General features: G+C 48.1%; 1 protein-coding gene across 1 annotated transcript; it reads left to right on the top strand.

The window, feature by feature from the left end:
* Positions 1 to 6596: 6596 nt before the first annotated feature.
* Positions 6597 to 9659, top strand: NEIL2 (nei like DNA glycosylase 2). The gene is made up of 4 exons (XM_014892569.2): positions 6597 to 6749; positions 7516 to 7838; positions 8706 to 8902; positions 9250 to 9659. Exons 1-4 carry the CDS (start codon positions 6612 to 6614, stop codon positions 9564 to 9566), a joined length of 975 nt encoding a protein of 324 aa, XP_014748055.2. The 5' UTR covers positions 6597 to 6611; the 3' UTR covers positions 9567 to 9659.
* The last annotated feature ends 845 nt before the right edge of the window (positions 9660 to 10504 follow it).

The raw sequence follows: 10504 nt of genomic DNA, 5'->3' as shown, positions 1-10504 counted from the left end.
TCCAGCCCTGACTGCTCTGCCTCTGGTTTAACAAACTCAAACTCCATCACAGCTGACGCCACAGCTCCCCTGGGCAGTCCAAGTGCTTCAGCAAATGCTTCCCATGATGTTTGCATCAACATTTCCAAGGAAGGACAGCTTTGCCTGTCCACACAGAGAGTTCCTGGGAGACCTCATCCTGCAAGATTCTTCACTCTTGTTTCTATCTGCTCCCAAGCTCTGTTACCCTTCTTTCCTCCCCAGCTCCTCTCTTTTCCTCCCTGCACCCAGAACTTGAGTACAGAAGTACCAAGTGAAAAATCTCTAATGGGGATTGTTCAACGCTCCCCAATGTGCCACCCTGTGTCTCCCACTGTTTAACACTCCCACAAGGAGTGTTCTTCCACACAAACTAAGGAACATGGCTTGGTGAAGAGGAGAGCCATGGACAGGTTTGAAGCAAAAGAATGGCATTGTGTTGTCTTTGTTTAAACTCACCCTTTTCCTCCCACTGATGTAAAAGCTTCTCTAAGGAGAAGGATTCAACTGGACTGGTCGTGACTGGAGAGTCCTGGACCCTCCTGCATTCCCCATTCTCTCCACAGCTCAGATTTGCAGGGTTTTGGAGGGGTGGCAGAGCCTCCACACTCCCTAGAGAAAAACACCATGGCAATGATGCCATGGGAACAGCTGGGTGCTGTTTGCACCACTCTGTCTTGCAGAGCTAAGGCAGTGTTTAGCCTCATTAGTACTAATTGCAGATGAGGGAAAGACATTCATGAAACATGAATAAAAATAAATGAAATTCTGTGATTTTGTTCAGACTTGCTAGGCTTTAGAGAAGAGGCCAGAAATAGCACTGAAAAATATGAATTTGAGGTGAAAACACATAGGTGTTTCTCCATTGGCAGGAAGATCTTTAGCCAAACTCCTCCTTGAAGTAAATCCCTTTTTAAATGGCAGTCAAGCTCTCCTGGGATCTGGCTGTGAATTCCTGGCCATAACACAGCAATTTGCACCACAAAATGCCACGTGGCTCATGCCAACTTTTGAGACACCCAGAACTACCCTGGAAACTCCAAGAGGGAGTGGAGCCTCCTAGAGAGGATTAAAAGTCCAGACCAACCACACCCCCATTTCTGTTTCTGTCTGGAGGCTCACAGTGGCTCTTCCCTTTCCTATTGCTGTGCTCCTCCTCCTTCCCTCAAAGCCAAATTCCCTGGTGGAATTTTTCTTCTGCCCTTAAAAACCACTCAGATATGCCAGAAAGAACTCTGCTTATAATGCCAGAAGGAAAAAATCTCTGCAGAATATCTGCCTTATGTCCCCTTGGTAGAGATTTACGAACTGGATTTTAGCCTTCCTCAAAGCCTGAAAAACAACTCTTGAAACAGAGTGAGGAGCATTTATAAATCCCTGCTAACAGAACAAGACACCTGCTTTTAAAAGGTGAAGCTCTGGGAGCTGTGAGGACAGCTTTAGGGGTAGAGAACAACTCTTTACAGGTAGAAATTAGTTCTTTTGTCCCCCTTTCTGCACCAAAAGCAGAAGTTTGGATACACCAGGTTCTGTGGTTCTTTTCAATCACCTAAAACTGTTGCAGAGCTGCTGTTGGCCCAAGAGGTTTTGTCTTTTTCAGGCCAATGCTGATATCAGGATGGTGAGAGACTGACCTCAGATGCAGCATCACCATTTCAGGTGATGACACTCCATAATTGATGGGTCCCCTTCTTCAGAGCTTCTAATGATCCAATTAAATAATAATTTAACTCATAAGGGATGAGATCACGTCTCTCAAGGCCCTGTTCAGGCAACTTTTGAATATTCCCAAGGATAGAAATCCCACCACTTGTCTGGGTTCCTGTTCCAGTGTTGACCACCCTCATGCTGGAAATATTTTTCCAAGAATCACTGGCAAATTAATTGCTCACATTTGGGGATTCCCATGTAAGGAGTCATTGTGGGAGGCTGAACGTGATCTCCAAGCCCAGGAATCACTCAGAGCCACGTCTTGCAGATAGGAGCTGGGATGGCCAATGCAGGATGGCAAACTCCAAAAGTGACAGACCAAGGGATACTCACAGGACAAGAGGATTAAAGTGCCTCCACTTTCAGGTCACACAGCTCCTTCCTGCAAGAGGTGACAATTACAGAACTCCAGGATCCACCTGAGCTCTGCTTTCCTGCCTGTGATAGGGGAAGCAGTTAGAGCCTGCTTTGGGAATGAATTACATACAATAATTAGAGACCCATTAAGGCAAAGTAATTATTGGTTTTATTATTGCTTTTATTACTGGAGAGCCTAGTGAGATCCATACCAGGTCCTACACAAATACAGGACTGAGAACAATCCCTTCCCTGAGGAGCAAGAGGGAAGGGTTCATTCCTGCAAAACACCTCAGCACATTTAAAAATGCATTTGTGGGATTTTTTTCCCCTTGAGATCATCCCTAATCAGGAAAATTTTGATGCTGAAGGGTTTACAGTACAAGGTTTGGTTGCATCAAACCAGACCTTGGCACTGGCCCAATGGACACCAAAATGAGATGGGCAGATGAGAACCAGTACAGGGAGCCAAGAAAGGTCATGTAAGCACTTCTAAATGTCTTTGCTCTTTGTGGAAGTGCAGTATCTTGATTCACTTCAGTTATTCTTTGTAAATTGATCAGACAAGATCCACAGATCCCTTGCAATCTTATGGGCTTGGATGGAGAGGGTGCAATCAGGAGGAGCTCAGGAATATTGCAAGGGAATTTTAATCAACAACTCTCAATGTAACATTGAAGCTGTGACTATGTCAGGGGTGGTGTTTTGTTTTGCCCTTCTTTTTTTTTTTCCTCCCCATGTATAAAGTTTGAAACTTCCCAGGTCATCTGGGAAGGTCTCATGGAAACAGACACTTATTTGTAAGAGGGAGAGGGAAACCAACCAACTGAACAAGCTGTAATTATTTAAAGATGTAAAAAAATATCTATTATGAAGTAGTATGGCTACCAATCCACGTAACTTCTACACCTTTAGAACTAATGGAAATAAAACAATGATAATAAAACCAGAAGGTTTCTGCTCGATTCTGTCTACCCTTGTAGGCTTCTTGGAGAGGGTGGGGGGGTAAATGATAAAATACTGAAAACATGAAATGCACATGGAGAAGAAATGGTGAAGTGGGTTCTGTCCTAGAGAGCTCACAATGAAAGATTACAGGGAATTTTAAGTCAGAAAATATGAGATCATGTTTCTCAGAGCCCTGTTCAGTCAAATTTTGAATGCACCCCAAGATGGAAATCCCACCACCTCCCTGGGTTCCTGTTCAGTGTCTGACCACCCTCATGGTGGAAATGTTCATCCAAATCATAGAATTTAAGGGGTTGGAAGGGACCTTAAAGTTAATCTAATCCCACCCCCTGCCACGGGCAGGGACACCTTCACTAGACCAGGCTGCTCAAGGCCTTATTGAATCTGGCCTTTGACACTTCCAGGGATGGGGCAGTCACAACCACATTGGGCAACCAACCAACCCTCAGAGTTAGTAATTTCTTCCTAATATCTAATCTAAATTTCGTCTCCTTCAACTTGTACCCATTACTCCTTGTCCTATATAAAATTCCTTTATCATAAATATTAGATTATTAATGAGAACCAAAATATTTGGTAAATTAATTGCCTAGACCTGAGAATTCCCAGGCAATGAGTCATTGAAGGAGAATCAATGTTGCCTCCAAGCCCCAGAGCCACACAGAACCCCCTCCTATACATAGGATTTGGGATGAAAAAGTCAGTGGTGACATACCCAGCTTGGAGCAACTCAAAGCCAGGCTGGACAGGGGTTGGAACAACCTGGTCTAGTGGAAGGTGTCCCTGCCCATTGGAACTGGATGATCCCTAAGGTCCTTTCCAACCCAAACCAGCCTGTGACTATGATTTTAATATAAATGAGGAAAAGCCCCAGTACTGGTAGCACCCCAAACGCAGCAGAGAGGGCAAAAGCCCTTGGGGGCACTTAAAAACCATCACGACTGAGCTTTTTGGTTTTCTCTGTAACTTTTGCTCAGTTAGCCTTGTTCAGCCTGAACGCTTCCAGCTGAGCTCAGAGACAACACCCTCGAGCTGAAATCAGGCTGTCAGCAAGGGCTGTGCCCCTGCAGAGTGGGAGGTGACTGAGCACAGCTCTCCTTAAGCACCCAATCACCCTGCCAGCTACTGCCCAGCTCCCTTCCCAGTCCAACCAGTTCACAGACCGGTACAGCCCGCGGGGTGAGTGACGCCAGCACCTGGAACCAGCCCATCCCTGCCCTGGCAGCCAACTGGGGAGCTCCCCTGCCATTTGGGGGTGGAGGATCTTCCTCCCTAATAAAAGGAAGTGGGTGGAAGGGGTTTGGCTGTAGGAGGTCCTGTTGAGGGTGGGTAGAGGTGCTGTGGGGGGTGGCTGGGGGCAGAGGAAGGGCTGTGAGTTGCAGAGGGGAGGCAATGAATTATGGAGGGAAGGCTGCCCAGCCTGCTCCCCAAATGAACGCACAGGACGGGCCTGGGGAGAGCGGTGGATGAGAGCTGGATGCAGGAATGTGGGGTTTTGTGGAAAAGCAGTGGGTGCTTTCACTGCCCTGGGGGGCGATGTGGGTGAGAAGGGGGTGGGAACTCAGTGCCTGTTTTCTTAGGATGGCTGAAAATTGATGCTTGGCTGAGTGAGAAGAGGGAGAGTTCTGCACCCCCCTGGCTGTATGGGGAAGGTCAGAGCTGTGCCTTGAAGTCCCTGCTTGGCCCAGGGGTGTAAATTCACAGGGTGCAGGCAGAGCTGCAGCGAGCCTTGTCCTTGCTCTGTTCTGCTGTGGGTGCTGGGCTTTTGTCTGGGTATAAGGACTGGGAATGAGCCCATACAGGGAGAGGATTTTTCCCGGAGGCCTGGCTCCCTGCCCCACACCTGCAGAGGTACCAGCTCAGGTGGTCATGCTCATGGTGAGATGGGTGTCATGCCCTCAGAGGGCTGGGGATGGTTTCCCTGCTCATCCTCCTTGGAGAGGGGAGCACTTTGGATGAGACTGAAGTGGGTGTAGAGTAAAAATGTTAAATAGGGAGGTACGTGGGATAAGGATGGCAGATGCTAGTGGTTCTGATGTGCTGGGGAACAGGGCAGTCTTCCCTCTTGAGGAGGAGTGTTCCTTTGCTGTCAGACAGGCTATAGCTGGGGCAGTGTGAGCATTAATACCTTACAGAGCTCCCAGCACTTCCAGTCTCTCACAAAGGAGCCTGTGGAGAACTGACTTAGCAGCAGTCAGAGCTCTGCAGGCAATGAACGTCCCTGGGATGTGAGCTCTGGGCTGTATGAGCTGTCCTGAGGCTTAATCTATGCTGCCTGACATGAAGGCAGTGCCTGATAGTCAGGACAGACTCCTTGGATGACTTGTATCCAGCTGTTTCTGGGGGTCCAAATTGCTGCTGGTGCCTTTGGCAGCAGGAGCATCTCTTTAGCTGTCTCTTAATCAACATAACATGCAGATTATTTGGATAAAACTGGAGCAGGCCTGTGAATAATCATCACATGCCCTTGAAGGCAGAGGACTAAAGTTCAATCTTTTACTCTAGCTAATTCTAATTTTAATGACCACTTAATATCTGTACATGGATCTAAGACATTAAATTAATGTTCCCTAACATGTTTTCCTCCTGAGCCCTTCCAAAAGGGATTTGGTTTGTGCTGCAGCACAGGAATGGCTGGCATGAGGTGGGAATGGCTTTTCTGGTGGGGGAACCCCAGGATTGCTGTTGATTTTCTCATCAGACTCTCTCAGAGCTGTGCAGGTGCCTCAGAGCCCTGTACTGAGTGCTGTGGAGCTTGAAGCTGAGCCTCTGGTCAGTGCTGGTGTCTGGGATTAGTCTGCAGAGAGAACTGGCACTGTGGGATGAAAGCCAAACTGAGCTTTCCTTGTACACCCACAGCCAGCAGAAGTCCTCAGAAGAACTGCAAGTGAATGGGGCTCCATGCCAGAAATAACTCCTTATGTGTTGGTGTGACTTCCTGGAAGGAACTGCAAGATGGTGCTGCTTCATCTCCCCCTCATCCAGAGCCTTCTGCTCCCAGATGCTGTTAGCAGAGTGTAGGAATGCTCCCCAACTGGTTTCATGCCTTTGCAGTCAGTGGGGCAAGCAGTGGGGTGGAGATGTTCTAATTCTAGGGCTGAGCTTTCCATGGGAGCAGCACTTCCCACGGTGTATTGGGAAAAAGATGGGTCACTGGCCTGTGCTCATTCTAGGTCACTAATCATAAGATCACAGAATGGAATGGTTGAAGGGACCTTAAAGATCATCTACTTCCAACTCCCCTGATGTGGGCAGGGAAACCTTCTACTGCCCCAGGAAAAAAGGACCTGGGGAGATTCCCCAGACCAAATTCCTGCTTGTGGTGTGAAAACTGCCATTGGAGTATGTTGTTCAGGGCTGTGTTGGATTAAATTATATGTATACACTAGGATGGAAATGCTTCCACTTTCCTAGTCCTATTTATCTTCACAGACTTGCCACAGGAACTTAAGGAGGAAAATTGGGAGAATGTTTTGTGTATTTCTGAGTTGCAGCTTCCCTTCAAGTCTAGGGCAGAGTGTGACAAAGACTTGCTAATCCCTCTGCAGCTGCTGGAGATGCCAGAGGGCCCATCAGTGAGGAAGTTCCAGCTGCTGACCTCCCCTTTTGTGGGACAAGTGGTGGTCAAGGTGGGGGGAAGCAGCCAGAAGCTCAATATCAATGACCTGAATGCCCTGAAGCTCCAGGACTCCCAGGTGAGCTGTGCTGCAGTTGAATTTACAGATCAGTGACAAGTCTGAGGGAAGTCACCATTGTCCTGCACCTGGGTGACAGAAGGTGCAAAACCTGTGAATGCTTCCCTGGGGGTTTCACCTGGCTAAGTTGAGGTGTCTGTGCTGTGGGTACTTGTCAAAAGTCACACTAGGTCAGTCCTGCTTCACCGGGGGCTTCACCGGTCTGATACCTCCAGATGATGATTTGGACCTGACTGGCCAAACCCTGGTGCAGCCTCACCTCTGATTAAAGGTGGGGAGCAAAATGAAAAGCATGAAATGCACCCAAGCACAAAGTGGGAAGATTAATCAGAACTATGATAAGAAGTTTCAAACCCCTGAGTGTGTCTCCGGGTGGGCCTGATGGGAGCCCCTGGGAGGGATTCAGAATTGAGTGGCATCTGAACACCTTGTGCTTCAGGCAGGCAAAGACAGGAATCTGCAAGGATGACCCCAGCTCTGATGGAAATGGCTTGGATGCTGATGAATCCCATGTTCAGGGTGGGCTGATGTGCCCTCTAATAGAGGTAGTAGAAAATAAATCACTTGTATTGAAACAGACAGCGGTTTTATCCCTGAAAGTGTTCAAAGTCACGTTGGATTAGGGCAGAGCAACCTGGTCTAGTGAAGGTTGTCCTTGCCCATGGCTAGGGGCTTGGAATGAGATGAGCTTTAAGGTCCACTCTAACCCAAGTGTTTCTAGAATGATCCTTTATGGATCATCAGCACATCCCACCTCTTTCTTCAGGTTCACGGCAAGAACTTGTACCTGGCATTTGTGGCAGCTGAAGGTCCCTTAGGAGCAACTGCAGACGAGACAGTGCTGCAAAGAGAGGCTGCTTGTGGGGCACACTGTCCTCCCCGAGGACAGGTTGGTGCACCACATCCCCATTCCCAGGATGAGGAGCTGCAGGAACCCCAGCACTCAAGATCTGAAGCCCCAGAGGCAGCAGAGGGCCGGGGCAATTGGCTGCGCATCCACTTTGGCATGTTCGGCAGCGTCCGGGCAAACGAGTTCTCGAGGGCAAACAAAGCCAATAAAAGGGGGGACTGGAAGGATCCTGTGCCCAGGTATTTACTTTTCTCTTTTCTCCCAAACCAAATCTGTGTGGGAATGCTCTTAGCCTTGATTTTCTCTGATAATTTTTAAGGCATGAGTGAATGTGGGGTGTGCTCAGCCAGAGAATCCACAGTGGAATTGTAGGATGCAATTACCTGGGGATTATAGTAATCTCTGCTCAAATTTTTATCTTGAAGAGAGACGTTTTAGGATGCCAGGCTGAATAATGCCCTAAAAATGCCAGTTTCTCCCAATTATGTGTTTTTAAAAAAGCTTTGGATAAATAGCAAACGTCTCATACACCTGGAATCACAGGCTGGAGTGATGCTGTTGAAGGCAGTAGTGAATTGAAAACATGGTTCTGGTTTGTGTCCCATATCCCACTGGAATTGTACAGAGCAAGGAGGAACAGCTTCCCAGAGAAGCTGTGGCTGTCCCTGGATCCCTGGAAGTGTCCAAGGCCAAGCTGGACAGGGCTTGGATCAACCTGGGATAGTGGGAGGTGTCCCTGCCCATGGCAGGGGGTGGCCCAAGATGATCTTTGGGATTGCTTCCAACCTAAACCATTCTATGATTCTTTGATTTTTTTGAAGGATGACTTTATTTCTGTACAAGTATTTTTCGATGTAGTTTTTTGTGCTGCTTTTAACATTAATTTCTCTGAGTTGTGGACTGTACTGCTGGGAACTTGGTTATCCAGGGTCACAGGGCAGCAGAAAGAAAAACTCTCAACCAGTTGTGTGGGTTCCCCACCAAGCTTGATGGCTGCAATCATTAAAGATGCCACCTTGCCTTGGGACAGTGGCCAGCTGCAGAGTGTAACAAGTAGTTCAGAGATGTTTCTGATGAGAGACTCCCAACTTCCCTGCTTCTCCCAGGTTGGTTCTGCACTTTGAGAGTGGAGGATTCCTTGTTTTCTACAACTGCCGGATGCTGTGGTGCTGCTCTCCGAGGGCTGACCCTGCTTCTGACATCCTGTCTGTGCAATTCCACCGTGGCCGGGCCCTGCGTGCCCTCTGTGCACCCGAACCCATCTGCTACACCCTCCTAGACCAAAAATATTTTTCAGGGCTGGGTGAGTTCCGGGGAATTGGGGCAGAAAGAGAAATGGAGGAAGGTGGGTGGGATGTCTACAGATGTAGAAGGGCATGTCTGGGCAGTTTTCTTTTTAATCTAAGAGCTTTTGGTTGATCCAGCTGAGGGCATGAGATCATCTTTAAGGTCTGTAAGAACAGTAGAGGGAAGAGAACCTCTTCCAGTCCAATCCCAGCTCTAAGTCTACTCTTTGGATGTCACCTCTGGTCCAGGGAATGGTGTTGCTGGCTGTGATCCTCGAGGCAGAAATCACAGGTTGGAGCCAGCAGCCTGCATTGCCTTGATGAGAAATATCCTTACTGTCTCCTTGTTTCTGGCCCCTTCCAGGGAACATAATTAAGAACGAGATCTTGTACCTGGCCAGGATCCACCCATTAACACCAGGCTCCCTCTTGGCTGTCTCAGATCTGGAGCATCTGCTGGACTGTGCTGTTCAGTTCAGCTCTGAGTGGCTGCACAACAAACTGCGTGGCCAAGGGCTGCACCCCCAGGTGTACCAGAAGGAGCAGTGTCCCCTGGGGCATCCCCTGATGAAGGACACTTTTGGACCCTCGGGTGGCTTCAAGAGACTGACGTGGTGGTGCCCTCAGTGCCAGCCTGTGGTGCTGCCAGGGGATGGGGACCCTTCCCCAGTCACTGAGTGACCTGTCCTGCAGGGTTGTCTCTGAGCCATGCTCTTTGTTGTCCTAGAAGGCCTCTGTGGTTTTTTTGAGGCTGTTGAGTTTGGTCCTTAGGGAGTTGGCAGAGTTAAGCACTCAGTGGAGATGCCCTGAGTGGCTGCAGAAAGGAAAAAGTGGATTTCCTTTTTTTTTTTTTTTTTTTTTTTTGTCAGGGTGGCACAGCCGTGTAAAGAGTTCGACCAGTTCTGAGATGTTTTGGTTGCCCTGTTCAGGTGGCAGTGGATGGGAAGTGTAAAAGGTTGAGCACGGGATTGCTGTGGTCTGAACTGACCCTATCCCTTGACCCTGGAGGAGTCAGCAAAACAGAGGATATCCCTCTGCCTAAACAGCTTGATTAATTAGGAATTAAATAATCCTGCCTCTGTCTGGAGCTGAATGCCTGTGTGCTGGGCTGTGATTGGGTGTGGTTAAACCTGAGGGGCTGTTCCCTGTGTCAGATGTGACAGGAACCTTCCTGTCATGTCTCCTTCCTTCCATGTCAACATATACAAAATATACGTCAGCAGTGCTTGGTGGAGCTCTTAGCTGCACCCACAGGCTTCAGCTTTGTGGCAAACTGCCAATCCAGATCTCACTGTAAAAATAAAAGTGTGTGACAGTGTTGTAAAAACTCGGGATCTCCAAGGAAACCTGAAAGCAGAAAGGTTTGGAAATAGAGCTCTGTCTCTGTATGTTAGGTGGGAACTGCTGCTGTCCTCTCTCCCTGGATTTGAGTTTCTTTTAATAATAAGTTGTTGACTTGAGCAAAAAAAATAAAAGTTGTAATTAGAATTGGTCGCGTTCATCTCAAGTGTGTCCTTTCTGGCAGTTTCCTAGTTAAAAACTGGAGTGTACATGGAAATTCCAGCTGCCTGGAATTGATTAACTACATCTTTGGTGCTGCCTGAAGGGTGGTACCAATG

This window comes from Sturnus vulgaris, chromosome 3, assembly GCF_052056855.1.
Source record: "Sturnus vulgaris isolate bStuVul1 chromosome 3, bStuVul1.hap1, whole genome shotgun sequence".
NCBI classification, from domain to species: Eukaryota; Metazoa; Chordata; class Aves; order Passeriformes; family Sturnidae; genus Sturnus; species Sturnus vulgaris.
The sequence above is the reverse complement of the archived record's forward strand: the minus strand, read 5'-3'. Positions and strand labels throughout refer to the sequence as shown.

Bases quoted from the DNA above. Each gene is read 5' to 3' on its own strand.
- NEIL2 (XM_014892569.2), top strand. From the start codon at position 6,612: ATGCCAGAGGGCCCATCAGTGAGGAAGTTCCAGCTGCTGACCTCCCCT. The intron at 7,839-8,705 runs GTATTTACTTTT...TGCTTCTCCCAG, and splicing joins TGGAAGGATCCTGTGCCCAG to GTTGGTTCTGCACTTTGAGA. The intron at 8,903-9,249 runs GTGAGTTCCGGG...GGCCCCTTCCAG, and splicing joins AAAATATTTTTCAGGGCTGG to GGAACATAATTAAGAACGAG.